Below are 21,342 nucleotides of genomic sequence, written 5' to 3'. Positions count from 1 at the left end.
TTTGTGGCAGCATAAACACATTATGCATAGGTTAGGTCATTCTATTCTGGATTTAATACAGCAAGTTATTGTTTATAAGGCTGTGTTATTTATGTCTCCCCAAGTGTAATTTACAGGTGTTTAAAATTTAAAATTTTTGATTCACTGTGCCCCGGACACTGGGCACAGTGAATCAATCAGTGTCCGGGGCACAGTGAATCAACTTAGAATATAATGAAAAAACACTATTCTAAACATTCTTCAAAATGATTATGCTGATGCACAAACTATAATCCAGCAAACCAGCTATGTAATGTGTGAGTGTCTTATATAGTAATATAAGTCCTTTAGAAACTATTATAAATACAACTGTCGTCATTTCTGTTCAAACATGAAAACAGTTATCTATATACACAAATTATAGAAATAATTCATGGAAAAATAAATGTATAAGCTTCAACAAGTAATATTTGTCATCCACTTGCTACTGGGGCTTAATAAATCACTTTCTAGACTGATTAACTGGGTCCCGATTCACTGTGCCCCGGGTGGATGTGACACACATGAGTCATGTTATCAAATAGCTGATAGCCTGGAGAAGACATAACACATGCTCATCAGTTGGATGGGGTAGTCTTCTAACTAATAACAATTTTTTGGGCCACCTTTCCTCCATTGTGAGAAATAAATTCAAAGACACTGACATCCACAAAATTTACTTTTGATAGGAAAAAAAACAACTTTACTTACCACTTAGTTTTATCCTTAACGTGTCCAGTAACAAAACACTAATTTCTAAGGGGGATGTCTTTATGCATAAAAGTATGGCATAACTGCTACAAATATATATATATAGTTTTGCAGATACAGCTACTGATTCACTCTGCCCCGTGATTCACCATGCCCTGGTTTCCCCTTTCTGTAACATAAGGTTTGTTATAGGTATAACAGTCCATTCAGATGTACGCGCTGCACTGTGGCTCTGAGACGCATTGACTCGCAGTGGTGACACACTTTGACTCCACACACTTTGACTCACAGTCTATAGAAGCAGAGGACTACCATAGCTGAAAGGACCCAAATTGCAGGCTGCGCAAATGTGCCCCACACACAGTCCAGCCCATAGTGGCAGGATGCAAGGTGGGAATCGTGCACAGGAATGTCTGTTAAAATACCCTCAGCTGTATGCGTATGTACCCTTTAACGGCATCTGCAGAAGGGCACACGTGTGCGCATACATGAGCTTTTGAAAAAAAACAGAAGTTACCCTTGACTGTGTGTGATGCGTGCAGTGGTGGACACAGATAACCAAAAAATTAACTTTGATAACATAATCAGATAACTGAAAAGTTATCTTTGATAAAGATAAAACGATAAACCACCCAAAAATGTATCACCTGCTGGAAGCTCTTGTTTACTACATGGCTTCCAGCACAGAAGCAAGCTGAGCGCAGCCACAAAGCCCAGCTCTGTACCCAATCACAACGCTCCAGTCAGGCGGAGGTCTTGGAAAATAAAGCCATGCTGACTTATGGTTTGGTGTATAAATAAAATGAATACTGATAGAATAACTCCATTAATGTAAATTCTGTCATTTGTACAAAGTTAAAATATACATATATCTTTTAATGTTGAATAATGCACTAATTCTGAAGTTTTGTAAAAAACACAGACAGATCGCAAAGGATTCTGGTAAAATGTGCCTCTTCTGCTAAACACTGATTAGTTGAGTCATTCATTATGTAAACCAACACGTTAATGTGATGTGTGTCGTGTGTTGGTGTTTACAGATAAATGTGCTTTTGTAAAATATTTCATTTTTTATTTGTAAAAACAGGCATTTTTACGGAGCCCTGGAAGTGTCATTGCAAAATGTTTTGCATGTGGAGAGAATGTGCGCTCATTTTATTATATTGTGCGCACGTTTTATGATGTTGTGCACACTTTTTATTATATTGTAAAACATGCACTCAATATTGTCTTGACACATAAATGCTGGCTATGTGCCTTATTGACAATTCAAATCTCGCACAACTTCAAAGAGGTCGCCGCGCTGCGAGATCTCAGTAACATTGAGAACTGCATTGAGTACTCCTTTGCCTACAGAGAATAGAGCGGTTTCTTCTTAAAATAGCTCTTCTCTGTTTTGCAGAGGGTAGAACTACACAACATTTAACAGGTAGGTGCTCAATTGATTTTAAGTTTTATAAATATTTGTAGCTGTTCAGCTTTATTTATAATGTTATCGTTCTAAAAATTATCAGACAAAAATTTATCGCAAGATAATTAGTCCGATAATGGTTTTTAAAGTTATCTAAAAAGATAATCCGATAATGAAAACATTATCTTCGATAATTATCGGTTATCGGATTATCGGAACTGTGCCCACCACTGGATGTGTGCACACGAGATGTCTTGTAACTCACTCCAGAGGTGTTATCGGGTTACAAAAATAGCATTTTCAGTTTTAGAAGTGTTTATTTCTCGCTAGATTTTACATAATATATGACAGACATGTTAGATTTATACAGAAATGCAGCGGTTTGGGAGCGGATTCTGCCATGTTTAATTAGCAACCACAGAGAGACCAGCCAGTGAAGTCACGGTGCCTCTCTGATAACATAAAAATAGCAAAGAGAATGTGACCTTTTGACTTCTTAAAGTAGGTCAAGGTGACCCATCTTTTAACATGTTAAAAGAAATATAAATACAATATTCCACAAGTCATCCATGTAGATCTTAGACAACCTAATGAAAATATTGCCATACGTATTTAGAATTAGGTCAATATTTGGATCATTGGTCTCCATGTAAATGTAGAGTAGCATGTATAGTGGAATATACACTGAGGTTTGAGCTGTCATCATGTGTAAATATTAGCAGCGCAACAGTGTAATCACGATACATAATTTAGTGCAATATTTTAGTGTCTAAGAGGTGGTATGGTGTGTTTTTTGGTATTCTGTAACAATACATGTCTGCCTGTAAAATATTTGAGCGTGTCTGATGTTCACAGTGTTCCTTATTCCTGTTTCTGTGAAAACACAGCTTCTGTTCTTTGTCACTGAGGCAGCATTGATCCTGTCATTTCTCTTCTCCTATTTTTGCTCATCTCTCTTGTGTTTCTCATTCCTCGTTGGTCATTGGCCTCCCATGTGTTCGGTCGGAGTGAGTACTGTTGTCTGCCGGTAGCCATCCTGGAACAAACACGCTTCCTGTCTTGCATGAATAGGTATTTTAATTTTACTTTAGCCTCATGAGTGAACAACCATTCCTCTGTTCAATTTTTTTCATCTTGTTAACATAGCTCCTGAATGCACATTTCTAATGTGCATCGAAGTCTGACGTACAGACAGCAGCCATGAATAGACCAATACCATGAATGTACACACACACTCTGTGTGTGTGTGTGTGTGTGTGTGTGTGTGTGTGTGTGTGTGTGTGTGTGTGTGTGTGTGTGTGTGTGTGTGTGTGTGTGTGTGTGTGTGTGTGTGTGTGTGTGTGTGTGTGTAAAATTGACTTGTATAAGGTCAAGTTCATCCGTTTTTGACTAGGGTCCACAGTGCATTTTCTATTGTCTTGGCTTTCATTCTCCAGCACATTTATTTTAAAGTTGTTACATACATCCAGTGTAGGGACAGTATTCATTTTTTACACACATGCCCTCAAAGTAGTGGAACAACTGGAGCAGTCAGAGTGTGCACCCCTGCATCAAGGCCCAGTATCCCTTTGCTTTAAAGATACAGGTGGATAGTCTACCTGCTGGGCATTGCTGCCTGACACACCTCCACCGGTACCTTTGTGTAAGTGTAACACCTCTCTGGGCGTAAACGGGTCATCAGCTGGGGACCACCAGTCATGGATGTTTCACTGCTTTAACCCCAGTACATCTCCTGGTGGTAGAGCAATAGCAGAGATGTCTCCCTGCCACCCCCTGCTGATGCCCTAGGTGTCATCCAGCTCCTAACTCCTCTGTTTCATCCTTAGCCATTGCCAGAAGATGCCCTTCTCTGCCTCCTCAGCCAGTTCTTTGATGGCTTTCCGGTACCCCGCTCCTGTGCGTCTCATGCTGTGATATGAACGGGCACTTTGTTTGTTGTGTGTACTAAAAGAACACCTTATTACAAATAACATGGACCCTAATGGGAGGCATTAACCCTTTTCCCACCCTTATTCTGGCTTCATCTAGCAAGCAGCAGCAGATGAAGCATATAACATTTACATATGGAGCAGTTCTTTATTAGTGCATTACCAAACATCACTTCATTTAAGTTTTTCTATGTCCACGCTATGCATGGGCATGGTATGAGACTTTATGACAGCCTTACACAAAAAAAATATGGCAATGGCTACACATCGTATGAACGGTATTACACAACTACACATTAATTCACATTATTTGACATTGTTTATTCTCCTTTCTCTCTTTTCACCTACATCTTCCTTTTTTATGTTTTCTCCCACAATTTTGCTCTCTCCTTCCGCAATCACATTTTATGACACTCATGGAAACCATAATTCTCATTTCATATTATTGTGATTGATGATTACACAGACTCATTGAGTTAACCACCAACATTTGTTGGAAATAATTTACTCAGCCACATGGGGTGTGCAGCCAGTGCATTCTGAGTTCCGGTCGCAAGTCCAGATACAGTAAATGAGTAGGATTGTGTCAAGAAGGGCATACGGTGTAAAACAACCCAACCATGCAGAGTACAAATTGATATCCATACCGGATTGGTCGAAGTCCGGGTTAACAACGACCACCAACGGTGCTGTTGCCCATCAGAGTGCTGGCAGAAATTGGGCTACTGCTGGGTAAAGAAGAAGAGGAGGAGGAGAACATGTCCACAGCAGGAACAGAGAAAAAGTCAGAGAGTCAAGATTGAGATGATTTGGGCATGTGCAGAGGAGGGACCCAGGGTATATAGGGAGAAGGATGCTGAGGATGGAGCCATCAGGCAGTAGGAGAGGGAGAAGAGGGAGGCCAAAGAGGAGGTTTATGGATGTTCTGAGGGAAAATGTAGGTGGTTGGTGTGACAGAGGAAGATGCAGGGTGAGATCGAAATTTTTTTTTGTTGTGGCGACCCGTAATGGGAGCAGCCGAAAGAAGAAAATTTGTTGGAAATTATTAAAAGCAAACCATATGCATTGTGGTGTTTAATTGTGAAGTGCATTTGATAACAAAAAGCTTCACTTCCTGTATACTGAGGTATGTACTGTGCATCCGCAAAGTATTCACAACATTTCATTTTTTCCACATTTTATGTTACAGCTTTATTCCAAAATGGATGAAATATTTTTTTTTGTCAAACTTCTACACACAGTACCCCATAATGACAATGTGAAAAAGCTGTTTTTTTTTATTTTTGCAAATTTAACTAAGAAAAAAAAAACGTAAGTACGTAAGTATTCACAGCCTTTGCCATGAAGCTCAAAATTGAGCTCAGGTGCATCCTGTTTCCACTGATCATCCTTGAGATGTTTCTGCACCTTAACTGGAGTCCACATGGGGTAAATTCAGTTGATTGGACATAATTTAAAAAGACACACACCTGTCTACATATAAGGTCCCACAGTTGTCAGTGCATGTCAGAGCACAAACCAAGCATGAAGTCAAAGGAATTGTCTGCAAACCTCAGAGGCAGGATGGTCTCAAAGCACAAAGGGTACAGAAATATTTCTGCTGCTTTGAAGGTCCCCATGAGCACAGTGGCCTTCCATCCGTAAATGGAAGAAGTTTGGATCCACTAGGACTCATCCTGGAGCTGACCGCTCATCTAAACTGAGTGATCAGGGGAGAAGGGCCTTAGTTACCAGGAACCTGATGGTTACTATGTCAGAGCTCCAGCATTCCTCTGTGTGCAGCAATCCACCAATCAGGCCTGCACGGTAGAGTTGCCAGCCACTCCTTAGTAAAAGGCACATGTTTTCCAAAAGGCACCTGAAGGACTCTTAGACCATGAGAAACAAAATTCTCTGGTCTGATGAGACAAAGATTGAATACTTTGGTGTGAATGCAGGTGTTGTGTTTGGAGGAACCAGGCACCATCCCTACAGTGAAGCATGGTGGTGGCAGCATCATGCTGTGGGGATGTTTTTCAGCGGGAGGAACTGGGAGACCAGTCAGGATTGAGGGAAAGATGAATGCAGCAATGTACAGAGACAACCTGGATTAAAACCTGCTCCAGCATGCTCTTGACCTCAGATTGAGGCAACTGTTCTTTTTTCAGCAGGACAGTGACTTTAAGCACACACCTAAGATATCAAAGGAGTGGCTTCAGGGCAACTCTGTGAATGTCCTTGAGTGGCCCAGCCAGAGTCCAGACCTGAACCTGATTGAACATCTCTTGAGAGATCTGAAAATGGCTGTGCACCAACACTCCCCATCAGATAGAACTTGAGAGTTGCTGCAAAGAGGAATGGGAAAAACTGCCCAAAGATAGGTGCACCAAGGTTGTGGCATCATATTAAAGAAGATTTGAGGCTGTAATTACTGCCAAAAGTGCATCAACAAAGTATTCAGAAAAGGGTGTGAATACTTATGTACACGTAATTTCTTAGTTTTTATTTTGCTAATTTACAAATATTTTAAAAATGTTTTTTCATGTTGTCATTATGTGGAGTTGTAAGTAGAATTTTGAGGGGAAAATGAATTTACTCCATTTTGGAATAAGGCTGTGACATAACACACACTCACTCATCTTCAACCGCTTAGTCCAGTTAAGGGTCGCGGGGGCTGGAGCCTATCCCAGCAGTCGTAGAGCACGAGGCGGGGTACACCAAGGACAGGACGCCAGTCTGTCACAGGCTGTGAGATAACAAAATGTGGAAAAGTGAAGAGCTGTGAATACTTTCAGATGCACTGTAAGTATTTGAACAGTAATAAAGTATTTGTTAATTTTAATGTACACCACCACAGTGAATTTGAAATAGCCATCAAGATGTAATTAAAATATTGACTTATAGCTTTAAGTCACAAAGTTTAACAAAAATATTACATTAACTATTTATGAACTACAGCCATTTTTATACCTAGCCCTTCAATTTTCAGAGGCCATAAGTAATTGGATAGTTGGCCAACAAAAAGGTTCTTCGTCACGTGGGGTCTATTTCTTATAAGCAGATGGGCCTGGAATGGATTCAAAGTGTTGAATTTCCATTTTGTAGCTGCTGTTTTGAATGCAGTATCAATGAAAGTGATGGGTGTGTCCAGTCTCGCCCGCACCTGCGAAACGCTGAGCGCACAATAATAGAGATACATTGATTGTGGAAGGTGATGGTCTAGTGCTTAAGCGTTGGGCTTCAGACCAGCGGATCCTCTGTTCAAATCCCAGCCTGACCGGAAAATCACTGGGCAAGGTCCTTAATCCCCAAGTTGCTCCCGGTGTGTAGTGAGCACCTTGCATGGCAGCACCCTGGCATCAGTGTGTGAGTTTGTTTGTGTGAATGGGTGAATGTGAGGCATAATTGTAAAGCGCTTTGAGCATCTGATACAGATGGAAAAGCGCTATACGAGGTCTATTAGAAAAGTATCCGACCTTATTATTTTTTTCAAAAACCATATGGATTTGAATCACGTGTGATTACATCAGACATGCTTGAACCCTCGTGGGCATGCGAGAGTTTTTCAAGCCTGTCGGTTACGCCATTCGCCTGTGGGCAGTCTTTGAGTGAGGAGTGGCCCACCCTCTCATCGATTTTTTCATTGTTTAGGAATGGCTCAGAGACTGCTGCTTTGTTTGATAAAATTTTTTTCAAAAACTGTAAGGCACAACTGAGTGGACACCATTCAATAAATTCAGCTGGTTTTCGGTAAAAATTTTAACGGCTGATGAGAGATTTTGGTCCGGTAGTGTCGCCGTAAGGACGGCCCACGGTGCCTGACGGCGACCTGCGCTGGAGGCGGCAGCGTCTCACCGTTTCAAGTTGAAAACTTCCACGTTCAGCTCTGTTGACCCAGTAAGTCGTCAGAGAACAGAGAACTTTCAGAAGAAGTCGGCATGAGGAGTTTATTCGGACATTCCATTGTTAACGGACATTTTGTAATGAAAGAACTGCTTGGGCCGAGTTCGCATGTCGGGCTGGACCCGACGCGGTGGGGGGTCGCGACCAGGAAAACACCTCCGTGTTGGAAACCTAATGGACAAGTTGGAACATGCCCAAGATGTAAACAATTTCTCAGTTACTCACTTGTTGAAAGCCATCAAAAGAGCTCTGAATTTTACAAATGTTTCAACACGGAGGTGTTTTTTCCTGTCGCGGTGCACGCCGAGTCGTTTCCGGGACGACTCGGCGAATTTTGCGCGCGCGTCTTCTTACAAAATGTCCTTAAACAGTGGAAGTCTGCATAAAGTCCTCATGCCGGCCTCTTCTGAATCTTTCTCTGTTCTCTCACGACGTGCCTGGTGAATTAAGCTTAAATTAGGATGTTTTCAGGTCGAAAAGGCCGACGACGGCGCCTGGAAGCGCTGCGCGACGTCCCGCTCCGTGGGAAGTCCTTACACCGACAGAAACACCCCAATAATCTCTCATCAAGCCGTTAAACTTTTCACCGAAAACCAGCTTAATTTCTCGAATAGTGTCCACTCGGATATTCCTCACAGGTCCAGAAAAAATTCTGATAAAGCAACACGCACCGTCTCGAGCAGCGTGTGAAACAAAGGAATTCAGCCGAGTGAGGGCGGGATCACATCTCACTCAATGCCTGCCCACAGGAAATGACGTCACCGACACGCGTGAAAAAACTCACGCATGCGCACGAGGGTTCAAGCATGATTGGTGTACTACGCACGTCAATTCAACATCCTATAGTTAAAAAAAAATAATAAAGTGTCGGTTTCTTATCTAATAGACCTCGTAAAATGCAGTCCATTTACCATTTTGTGTATTCTCCTTGGCCTGCGGGAGGAAACACGTTATTTAGGATATTAATAAAGAAATTGATGGGATTGTTTGTTTTGTTGAATCCCTGGCCTGTATGTCTTTTGCGCACCGATTAGGAATAGCATACTATTTGGTTGTTTTCAGTTTAAAGACAGTTCATGTGACAGTTCGTTACTGCATGCTGCGCTGTGACACAGAGAGACACAGACTCGCTTGCACTGCGCTGTCTCTGTCTCCTTCTGTTCACTCCTGTAATGTTCGCTGCTCCTGTTAAATTATTTAAGATGAAAGTAGCGTGTGGACCTTGCCCTGATGGTACAGCCAAGAAATCATATTACTAATTGTTCAAATACAATAATACATGTAGGCACGTCATAGAGCATATTTTATGGCCTTATAACAACTGTGTAGCAATGCTGCATGTGTTCAGTGACTCTAGTATTTGTATTATTGTGTTTTATCACTTTTTCCATGCTCATTGTATCCGTTTATCCATCTGGCACTGATCCGCATCAGTTTGGCATCTGCGTGTATATACGATTTTATGTTGTTTTACAATATAAAATGTTGTAGAAATGTTAAAGTGCTTCTGTACATCTGTTTGTAGGTGTTACATTATCTTTTATTTGCACCAAATATCTCCTCACCTGCCTCCATAAATGTTGTCAAACAGTTTATCATTCAGAAGTTTGTAAACTCATGATCTGAACACTTTTCTGTGGTAAGCGCACTGCACACTGATTGCACTTCTCCACAGAGTATATTTTTTATGGGTTCCTGTTTTTGGTTACTACATTGTAAATTAGGTTTGCATAGTACCATATTTATTGCATTTATTGATGTCTGTGAGTGCAGATTTGCAGACCTGTGTTTACTCAGCAAATTGTGCAAGATCACGCTCTTTTCCCTCATGGCCCATGTGTGTTACTACAAATTAATTTTCTTAAACAAGATGCAATCACAATCATTATTGTGTTGTCATACACTGAAACTCAGTGCTGTGTCGTGTATGCCCTTGACACTGTAATAGCCATAACTGACAGCATATGTAAGACATCTCACATAAAACACAATGAAACCATTATATTACTAATTAGTTTAATATTTATTCCTTTGATATGAAATACAAAAGAGGAAATTGTACTGCATTTTGAAACATGAGGGAATTCGAAACGAAGTACCTGGAGATGTGCAAATGTGCAGAGTGCTTCTTTTGCAGCATCCAAAACTACATGTTTAGCAGACCTGGTAGCCATATCATCAAGCTACTGTAGCTGATTAATATCACAATTAAAAGAAAAAAAAATTGCCTTTGTTTGTACATATCCTGAGGACAGATGGTGTTACTTGCTTTTTCTTTTGCTGTAGTGCGGTTATTTAACACAGTTGTGTAACCACAACACCACCAACATGTATGCTGAAGTAATGCAGTGTATTTTTTCTTTTATATCAAGTTTTCTTAAAATATAACTCATGGTGTTATTTTGCTTGTCAGAAATAGTACAATGCTCAGTTTCTGTTTAGGATGCAGGCCTCTGCACCAACTGTAATATTTAGTCATGTTTTGTCATAATTACCCTCACTGACTTAACAGTTTTTACAGTTTTGCTGTTCATTTATAAGCCTTCCTCCCTCCTCTCTCTCTCTCTCTCTTTCCTTGTCCATCCTGTCTCTCTAATAGGCGAGCCATACAGGAATGCGCTCCTACATTTACAATAAGAACTCTGTGATTGGCTCGCAGGCTGAACACAGTGGGATGCGGACATATTTCTTCAGTGCGGACACACAGGAGGACATGAATGGCTGGATCCGGGCCATGAACCAGGCTGCGCTAATGCAGCAGAGTCACACCATAAAGAGGTTGGTCTTGCTCTATCGAGCATGATGCTTACCTCCTATTGGCTGTTCTTCTTCTTGCTGGACACCTCATCTCTCCTATTAAACATGACACCCTGCGGCCACTGTACATGTTTGAAGGTGGAGGCTGTGTGCTAACAACATTGTCAGTCAACTCCTATAGTATACACAGCTGAATTTTTTTGTCGAATAAGCCATCCGCTTTATCATGAGTTTCATAATTGAATGCTTTTTCTTGCAGGATGCCTTCTTGCATGTTACTTAGTGTAACGTTGTGAGTGGTCGTCCGCATCAAGTCCAGCCCTGATCATCTGTTTTGGAACAATAAGATCTACCAGTGGACCTGCCATAGATGACAGTTTTCCACACACTGCCAGCTAAATTCAGGCCACAAACATAAAATTTATGGTGTTGTCGTACATCATAAAGTCCCAACATAAAAAAAAAATAAAAATCAGGGGAAACAAAGACACATTTAAAAAACATGCTTATTTTTTTTTTAATAAATGCATTCATTCATTCAAATGCATAATCACATTCTATATTACAAATATTGAAATATTCTGAAATACAGTCCCAGTCTTACCTGACAACATGCTGTTTAGAAATCATCTACAAATATTACTTGGCTTGTCAGCTCTGTACAGTACTGCCACCTAGAGGCTAATATAACCCACTGCGCTTTAAAAATGTGCTTTGGAAATCATCCAACATCAAATTTAATAGGGGCCCTCGTGCAATCACTTGAAATGTAATACAAAGCATCTGCATTAACACGGCATTATTAAATAATAATGCAGGCCTCTGTTAGCCAATCTTATTACGGAGCATGTGCCATAATAATTTGAAATGCATTTTTAAACTTCATATTGTAATTTTTTTTTCTGCAGAAGTAACCAGTAAGATTTAAGGGCTGTGCAAATTATAATTATCAACAACAATCGTAACAAATGCTTATGTTATATAGTGTCATTTTTTTCAGCTGCTCCCATTAGGGGATCACCTCATCAGATTATGTGTTTCCAGCTCACCGTGTCCTGTGCATATTTATCCGTTACAACAACCTCATAACTCTGTTCGTTCTTCCTAGGTGTCTTGTCCTTTTCAAAGGTTAAGGACCCTGGGACATAAATGCCACTGTCAAGACAAGTAAATGTCTTTACAAGTTTGATACTTTCACCACATACAATTCTAATGCCTCTATACATGAAGTCATTACCTGGATCTTAGTCTTAATCCAGGACAATGGGGCAGCACAGTCTCGTTGAGCCCTGCGTGATATCACGGGATTTTACCACTTCCGGGGACAGCCTGCCAGTGCGTAACACAAATACAGCATCACTTCATACACAAAGATGGTGTTGTGTGTTGGGGGGTTTGACTGGATGTTTTTGTGTTGTTTTCTTTTCTTTGCTCTCCAGGTGGTATGCAAACTGGTTTTTGTCTGTGGAGAAGGTGCTGGCAGAAGAGTCCTTCACCCTCATCAGCATTATTAGCTGCACCTGTGGAGGATGTTCACGTGCAGGTCTACTGACTCGCAGCACCTGGGGATGATGCTCACGTGCAAACTTAAAGACTTTCAGCTGAAGCAGATAATGAGATGGCGTTCTGCATTAAGCCATGAGTGGTTCAAGCAGAATTGCCGTGTGACGTTGTGACGTTCGTTTGTGAGACGCTGAGGACCGCGCCAGGGTTTGACACATCGTGCCTGTGAAGGAGGACGGGTGAGGGACACATGCTGTCAGCACACATCAGAGGTGATTATTGTCTGAATGATAGTTAATAGTAAGTTGGCATTCTGTTACGCAGTATATTTGAACATTGATGAGAATTGTGCAGTTTGCTTATCACTGCCGTGGCGTACAGACTGATGATCCTCCACCTGTTGTGAGAAGCTGCTCATTTACATAAAGCTTAAATTCAGACCTGAATGTGCTTGCTGATAGTGTTGCCTCTGAAGGATATTTTGCTGTAGCTCTGTTGACTTACCTCACCTTTTCCATCCTTACACAGAGTCAGTTTGTCGTGTCCACCTGGGGGGTGTTTGGCAGTGAATCTGAGTCCAGAAAGCGCCGAGGCTCGATCCTTTTGGGCGCTGGAGAGCGCGCCGTCCTTCACTCCGCCAGACAAACCAAATATTTATGTTGTACACTAATTATTGCACTGGAGGGGAAATAAAATCGTTTTGTTTGTGGAACCGCTTTCTGGTTATTTAGCGCTGGGTTCGGTCAGACGTTGGTCCGCTCCTCAACCTGCGTCTGCACATAACAGATGGTGTACTATTTTGTTTTCGGCTGCAATCACCGAAGCAGTTGCGAAAAGTGCAGTTTTTTCGGTTCCCAGTGGAGAAGGGAAGACAAGGCAAATGGGAGAGATTGTGTCTATATGTTTTTAGCGAGATTTAATACGAATAATAATAATGGGGCTGTCCCCATTATGCAGCATATGTTTTTGCGTCATATGGTCTTTCATTTAATCTGTTTATCGCTCACCATCAAACAAGACTCTGGTGCCCAATTGCAAACCTGGACAATAACTTCTCACCTAGCTTCTCATGTAGTGCAATCAGGGCAATCTGTTAATTCTGCAACGATCACGGCATTGTCTGCAAAATTAAGGTCATTAAACTGCTGGAGTCCACCACTCTATCCATTATCTACTCCATGCATGCACTGAAAAGAGTAGGAGTCAGAACACATCCCTGGTGAACACCAAAATTCAGAGAAGTCACACAGACTCTCCCTTTACAGCACCCACAGTGCCTGTGTAAAGGCCAACTATGATGTTCGGCAACTTACTGGTGACCCCATGATTTCTCAGGAAGTTGCCAAAGTAGTCCAGTCAACCAAATTAAATGCTTTGTGAAAATCAGCACAAGCTGCAAAGAAGCACTGGTGACATTCATGCTTGTATTGAGTACTTGCAGAGCTAGGATGTGACTGACAGTGGCATTCTTGGGCGTGAAGGCAAAGTGGTCTGAACGATTTACAGCAAGTAACTGGAACTGTATCCAGTTGAGAATATTCCTTGCAGGTGCCTTTCCCAGCACAGAGAGCAGTGTAATACCCCTGTAATTGCTGCTATGCAAGAGATCACCTTTTGTGTTTCAGAGAAGAAGAACTTCTTTGTTCCAGTTAGTAGGTATAATACCTATGTTCTGGATTGAAAAATAAAGTTGTTTGGAACATCAAGAGAACAACATATCCACCCGCCTGGAGGAGTTCAGCTCCAATAATGCAGATACGTAATGGCATGTTAATGAATTTAAATGTTGAGATAGATAGCTGCAGGTTCCTAAAAGCTATTTGTTAAGAAAAAGTGGTGTCTTTGCTTTTCTCTTAGGATTCATTTTATCAAGATCTCAGAAGCAAATTTAGAGTCCAATTTCATGCATTATATCTATACTCTGCCAGTGGAGTAGGATATTGCAATCAGCCTCTGTTTTTATTTAATTACCATTTTGTTTAATGATTCTTTCATGAATAGTTGTACACTTCTTCAGAAAATGCACTTAACTTTGCAAATGCTATATTTTAATCCATTTCCAGTGTGTTTAAATTATTATTATTTTTTCTTTAGTCATATTTAGTTTCCTCTGTGTATCCATAAATGATACCAATGGCATTAGTAACCAAATTCACATACCAAAGGTTTAATCAAAAATATCTGACTAGATGGTTAGTGCACAATCCCGGTGCGAGAGTTTGTGCATGCGACGGTGTCTTTTGAGCAGGAACAGTGCGAGGTGCACGACATTGTGCCACTTTTGTGGAATAAATGAAAAATAAAACCAGCTGGTACCTGTGAGATCAAATCGCGCCGCTTATGTGGAATAAAAAAAAAAAACAATCCCATGGGACTCGAACCCGCACTTTCCAAAAGCTCTGATTGCCATTCAGAAACTTTACCACTGAGTTACAGAGCTATCCTTTGAAAGCTGCGGGAATCTGCCGCATATCAGGAAGGACATGGACATATTACAAAAAAAATAAATTAATTAAATTGCTCTGTGTCAGCTTGATCCCGTCAGATCTCAGAAGCTAAGCAGTGCAGTATCTGGTTAGTACTTGGATGGGAGACCTCTTCAGAACACCAGCGGCTATGTGTGTGTTTCTCCAGGTGAAACTGGAGTTGCGTCAGGAAAGGCATCTGGCGTAAATGCGGAGCTGGCTGTATTGGCTGTGGTGACCCCTGAGACGGGAGCTGCCGAAATGACAACACACACACACACACACCATATAAAAAACACCGCATTTATCAAGCGAGCAATACAAATATGATCTGCCTCTTCCTTTGGTGATGACACATGGTCACAGACACACAGTCATGAAATGACATAAATAAGAAGCAGTGGGCTCTGTTCATGTCCACATGTACTGGTCTGGCGTGTCCAGTTGCCCCACGCGTGTTCTACCCGACACACATGTCTTATGGACGGCGCACCGCAGCACAGACACCATGTCATGTGGAACAGAGCACACATTGGTGGGGTGACGTGACGGTCAGATGCCTGCACTCACTCACTGCAGCTTGTTGCCACGGCGATATATGTTTTTATTTATGTCCACCTAAGTACAGCAATCAGACACACGCTCCTCACAGTAGACAGTTGTTTGTCCATGTCTGTCCAAACATAGTAGGTGTTGTCCAGCTGGGATGTCCAGAACAACAGATCCCCACAGCTGCTTCTGTCGGAAACCATACCTCCTGTGAGTGGAGCGCACACACCCATGTGTCAGTGTGTGTGTGTTTGCAAAGTCACACTTGTGGGGCTCTTAGACAAATTTCACTGCGAGTATGACAGTGATTGTTAGCAATCTCTTGTCATGCCAAGACTGCTACTGGTCACACATGTTCTAAGTGCCATGCGAGCAGTGTTAGATGTTCATGCGTGTCACCTGGAATTTGGTCAACACCTGCCGCGAGAGGGTGCGATGGGCTTGCACAGCACACACTTTGTCTTTGTTTTTGTGCGCAAATAGTTGTAGCAACAGGTGTACGAGGCGGTAGGGGTAGATACGATTCTACAGATTTTGCATACAATTACTGTTTCGTGTGCACATTGACCAAACTTCACTATGTGTGAAGGGGCCCTTAGCAGGGAGTATTCAGTGTAAACAAATTCTCACAGACAACTTGTCACATTTTGACACAAAGCCTTATGACTGAACTTCAAGATTTGAGTAGTTTGGTAGTCCAGAGAAAATGCAAAACCTAACTTTAACCATAACCCAAACTTGGACAATTGTTTTCTGCTGTGTTGACGGATGACGTGGGAGTCAAGCAGTAGTTCTGGATGTTATCAGGCTACTATTTTATGTTAAAGTGAGAATGTGTAGTCACTATAGTTTAGTAGTAGAATAGGATTTCAGTGATACCACTTCTGTAATAATAATTAATATGTAATATTTCACTATTCACTCTCATTTATTCACAGAGAGGTGGAGAAGACAGACAAGGCTGTACCACAGGCAGTCCCACAGACCAACCATGTCAACGTAAACCAGACCTCATCTCAGTCAGAAAGACTTCACAGGGCAGAGAAAGCAGAATCTCAGGATAATGGTGTTCGGCTGGAAATTCAGGGGAGACCCAGTCAATCCACCACAGAGGAACAAGTAGAGAGACTTTCTCCACAAACGTTTGATGGCCACATGCACAAAAATGGCCAGCAGACTGTCGTCCAAGTGGTTCTGCCACCAGAACAGAACGGCAATCACATCTACAAAAGAGTCCCGTCTTCCCGCACAGACACAGAGAAACAAGTTCAGAGGAAGAATACACTGGCTCAGGTGGAACAATGGGTGAAAGTTCAAAAAGGAGACCCACATAAGAGGTAAGCTTTTCACACAGTCATTTCGTGAGAGTCAGGACACAGATTATAGGGGTTTTAGGTAATGGATGGATTGTTATAAAGAAAGAATTGTTGCAGTTGACAGATGATGTAAAATGTTAGATAGGAAACTCATATGACTGTGATTTTTGTGTTAGTGTGTCCTCTGCGGAGTATCACCTCCCATGTCGGACTCCTCCATTGAAGCCCAAAGCAAGAACAGAAGATGTCGCCTATCAGTCATTGCCAAAATCTCCACGTCTCCCGTCTGACAGCAGCTCTCCTCCTATGCCCAGTGACTACAAGTATGCCCACGACCGACTCAGCCACTTCCGCATGTCCACAGATGAGCGCATGGCCAGCAAGGAGGGAATGGTGTGGCAGCTGTATGAGTGGCAACAGCGCCAGCAGTTTCGCCATGGCAGTCCCACCGCGTCTACTTACATTGGCCCTAATTTCACTGACGCTTCATCTTTTAAAGTTACTGTGGAGATGCCTCGTTCCATATCTGTGCCTCCGTCACCCTGTGAAGTCCCACCGTCACTCCCCGCCTCCTTCAAACCTCTGTCCCCTCGTAGGCCCAACACTCCTTCAGACAGACGCACAGTCAGGCCCTTGGACGAAGGACCACCCGAGGACAGCACAGGATCCAGCTCCCCGCGCCACATTTGTACTCATCTTTCTAAGGTAGTACACTTACTTTGTGGCATAAGTGCAATTTATAATGGTTGATTATTGTGGTTTGTAACTCAGAGTAGAAAAAAATGAAGAGTTCAGATGCAAAACCCAGTAAGTATTTTTTTTTAATGGAGAAAAATGCAGTTGAAAATGGAGATTTAAAGGAAACCATATTCAGAAATGCACAGACTTTCATCAATAAAATGAAAACAGTTTGTTCAAATTCTTTTATATTTTGGACACTGATGGTCCCCTTGACAGCCAAGTACATGTTGGCCTCAACCAAAAATGTATGGTTTTGGAGATACTGGGTTTTGCATCTGAACTCTTCAAATATACTCATCATATTTCAAGTGCGCTATGTGCTCCTTGAAAGCAAAATCAGATAATTAAATTCTAAAATACTCACAAATCACCACAATAATTTACTCTATACAACTTTCATATGAAATATAATGCTACCTTTGCTGCGTTCATAGTCAAATGTAGAGAGAGAATTTATAAACTGCTATTAGATTCAGACCGCGTAATGTAGAACTGTGGACAGGATAGACTTTTCAGCATGTTGTAAATTAATTGCAAAACATTATGTATTATAGCCAAGGTTAGAAAACATACATCCTGGTCTTGAATGGATTTCTTGTAGTTAAATAATTCAGTGTTACTAGACCTTTTTAAATAAAAAAGCTACTTGCTGCTGGATTCTATGTGGATCATTATGTTCTATCCCGACTGGGGTCATCTGAGTATAATATATGATGAGGTCGGCTCAAGCGTCAGATTGACAAGTGGATCTGTGTGACTTTGGTAGTAGTTCTGCTACACTCCTTTGTGCTTTTTCCTAGCTCAGCTGAGCCATCTTATCTTTTTCTGTATTGTGAGATTTATAAATTCACAAAAATCACACAGCCATTTGAACTTTGCACTCAAGTGACACTGAGGGGAATTTTGACACTCTGACACTTGCTTTGTGTTGTATGGCTTATTGTTGGGGGTTTTTTCAGTGTAACTTGCTCTCCATCTGTCAACAGAAATGCAAAAAAGAAAGAGTGAGTTCCCCTTCTGGGTATTCCCAGAATGTTAAAGTTTTGGAAACCTCAGCACCACCCCTCTTGGTTCATTTCCTTCCCTTGCCAGTAGTTTACCCATATTCTAATTTTTTCCAAATACCCATTGCAGTGTGCAACATGCACTCTGTTACAGCATATTGTGGTGAAGAACGTGCTGACCTTGAACACAGAATGATCAGTTTACCATTGAAGAGACATCTCAAACCCAACCAGTCACAAATTCTGCATACTGACTGAAGTAGTAAGACTGCACATACAGCTGGGTGAAATATGAATAACTGCAACATGTCTGGACTCACTTGAGGAACGAAGTGAGGATCTTGGATGCTTAAAATGGCAAACTTTTTGGATTGAAGAGTAACTTTAGGTAGTTGAGAGATCTAATCATGCTGTCTCATGGACACCTCCCTTCTGAGGTTTGTACATCCAGCTGGGAGGAGATCATGGTTCAAGCCCACAACATATTTAATGGATTTATATACTCACATATCTGATCTGGTGTAGAAGTACCCCAGGCTCCCCCAGGAGGAGCTAGAGGATATGATTTGGGAGATGGATTTTTGGCCTACCTTGCTTAGAATGCTGTCCCGACAACCAGTGGAAAATGAATGGTGCTAATGTGGTACACCTGAGCAGGGTTTCTTGTAAAAAAAAAAAACTGAGGGATAATGTCATAATGTCAACAAATGTCACAAAACCCCCGCATAAACAATGAATTAACCCAAACAATTACAGCATATAGTCACTGTTGTGGTCTGTTGTCCCCTGTCTGTGTCTTATGTCCTTATGTTAGTTGTCATAGTGGTCTGTCCCATCTGTGTCTTATGTCCTTATGTTAGTTGTCATTGTGGTCTGTCCGCTGTCTATGTCTTATCTGTTATTTGTGTTGTTTTGTACATAAACAACAAATCCAGTTTTTAAAGTTGGCTGCAGATCTTATTGCTGAGCCTCTAACTTGTATTTTTGAGCCTGAGCACAAACAAACTCCCTAAACTTTGGAAATCTGCTTTTTTTTGTCCCACTGTTAAAAGGAGGCAAATCTTCAAATGTGAATAATTACAGACCAAGAGTGCAACTGGCCACACGTTTTCTTGAGCCAAAATTATGCATTTTGGCAAAAGTATTTGAAAAGTTGGTCTGTGATCAATTGAAGGACTTCCTAGACTCAAACAATATTTTAAACCCTTTTCTGTCTGATTTTAGGAAGCAACATAGCACTGTTACTGCTAGTCTAAATGTTTTAAATTATGTGTTTGAAGCATTGGATTCAAAAATTTTGTGTTGCACTGTTTCTTGATCTTTCAAAGGCATTTGATAGTATGACTCACATTCTCTTGTTAGAAACACTTTACAAACATGGTGTTTCCACCCGTGCTGTCTCTTAGTTTGGCGATTATAGTTTTCTGCGGTCCTTGACCCAGCTGTATCGTTGTGCCTTGAGATTCATCACTGGTTGTAGCTGCCTCACCCACAGCTGTGAGTTGTATGCCAATGCTGGTATGCTTTTTTTTTTTACTGTAAGGCGATACACATTGGATGACTCTGGTTTACAATGCCCTTATTGGGCTGCTTCCATCCTTTATATCCAGTTTACGTCAGAGATCTGAAAGCTATTATGCTCTGTGTTGGAATGAAATGCTGTGTTTCCATGTACCTTGTGTCTGAAATGGGAAAGAAAGCATTTAATTTTTTGCTTCCCCTGATTGGAATGTCCTCCAATCTGAACTGAAACTGTCGTGGTTGATTACTTTGAACACCTTCCATCTTAAGAGGCCATGAACAGAATTATTTTCCACAGTGCCGATGTTACTACAGCCTAGTTTATTTGATCCTATTTATCATTGCAATGACCAAGATGATTATTTTTTCTGTATATTGCATATATTTTATTTGCTATTATGATGATGGAAGACTGCATTAAAGTTTTGAGATGATCCCAATCCAGCAGTGGTGGGCACAGATAACCAAAAAATTAACTTCGATTACAGATAATCAGATAACTGAAAAGTTATCTTCGATAAAGATAAAACAATAAACCACCCAAAAATGTATCGGAAGTTACAGATAACCGAAAAATTCCAATATTGTCTCATTTACAACTACTAATAAAACAAATTTAAGTTTTAATGCCACAATAGCTTCTTGTAATATTTAAAGTAACAACAGACCCAAACAATGAGACCACACTTTCGTCTTTGAACATTCTGCCCCTGCTGGAAGCGCTTGTTTACTACAGAGCTCCCACCACAGAGGCACTCTGAGAGCAGCCATAAAGCCAACTCTCTATCAATCACAACGCTCAGGTCAGGCGGAGGTCTTGAAAAATAAAGTCATGCTGACTTATGGTTTTGATTTATAAATAACATTAATACCGATAGAATAACTCCATTAATGTCAATTCTGTCATTTGTACAAAGTTAAAATATAGCATATATCATTTAATGTTGAATAATGCACTAATTCTGAGGTTTTGTAACAAACACAGACAGATCGCAAAGGATTCTGGGTAAAAGTGCCTCTGCTAAACACTGATTGGTTCAGTCATTCATTATGTAAACCAACACATTAATGTGATGTCTGTCATGTGTTGGTGTTTACACATAAATGTACTTTTGTAAAATATTCAATTTTTTTTATTTGTAAAAACAGGCATTTTTAAGGAGCCCCGGAAGTGTCATCGCAAAATATTTTGCATGTGGAGAGAATGTGCGCACGTTTTATGATGTTGTAAAACGTGCTTTACACTGTGCGAGATGATTTTTCATGCAGGAATTTTTTGGACCGAGTTTCAGGTTAATTGCGCGTGTAGTGTACATGGAGTAACAAGCTGCGTTTAACATCTCAGGACCACCTCCTGATCGCCGATCATATGGTCCAGTGAAAATCAAACTGTTACAAGCATCTAACCACTCGCACTATGCCTGTGCAAACACCACAGAGCTGTCTTGTAATGTTATTTTATTAATTTTTTTTGCTGTTGTTTTGTTTTGTTTTTAAACTTCATTTGTAAAAAAAAAGCCATTTGCAAAGCCAAAA

The 21,342-nt window shown here is 41.0% G+C and overlaps 1 protein-coding gene across 8 annotated transcripts in view; it reads left to right on the top strand.

Moving 5' to 3' along the window:
* plekha7b (pleckstrin homology domain containing, family A member 7b) overlaps positions 1-21,342 on the top strand; it is a 273,942-nt gene that overhangs the window by 160,252 nt on the left and 92,348 nt on the right. For all 8 annotated transcript variants that reach the window (XM_034191278.1, XM_034191265.1, XM_034191251.1 and 5 more), the window contains 3 exons: positions 10,550-10,728; positions 16,163-16,561; positions 16,717-17,245. In XM_034191278.1, the coding sequence (XP_034047169.1) occupies positions 10,550-10,728; positions 16,163-16,561; positions 16,717-17,245 (1,107 nt within the window). The remainder of the gene's footprint in view (positions 1-10,549; positions 10,729-16,162; positions 16,562-16,716; positions 17,246-21,342) is intronic.

The sequence above is a fragment of the Thalassophryne amazonica genome, chromosome 2 (genome assembly GCF_902500255.1).
Source record: "Thalassophryne amazonica chromosome 2, fThaAma1.1, whole genome shotgun sequence".
NCBI lineage: Eukaryota > Metazoa > Chordata > Actinopteri > Batrachoidiformes > Batrachoididae > Thalassophryne > Thalassophryne amazonica.
The sequence above is the reverse complement of the archived record's forward strand: the minus strand, read 5'-3'. Positions and strand labels throughout refer to the sequence as shown.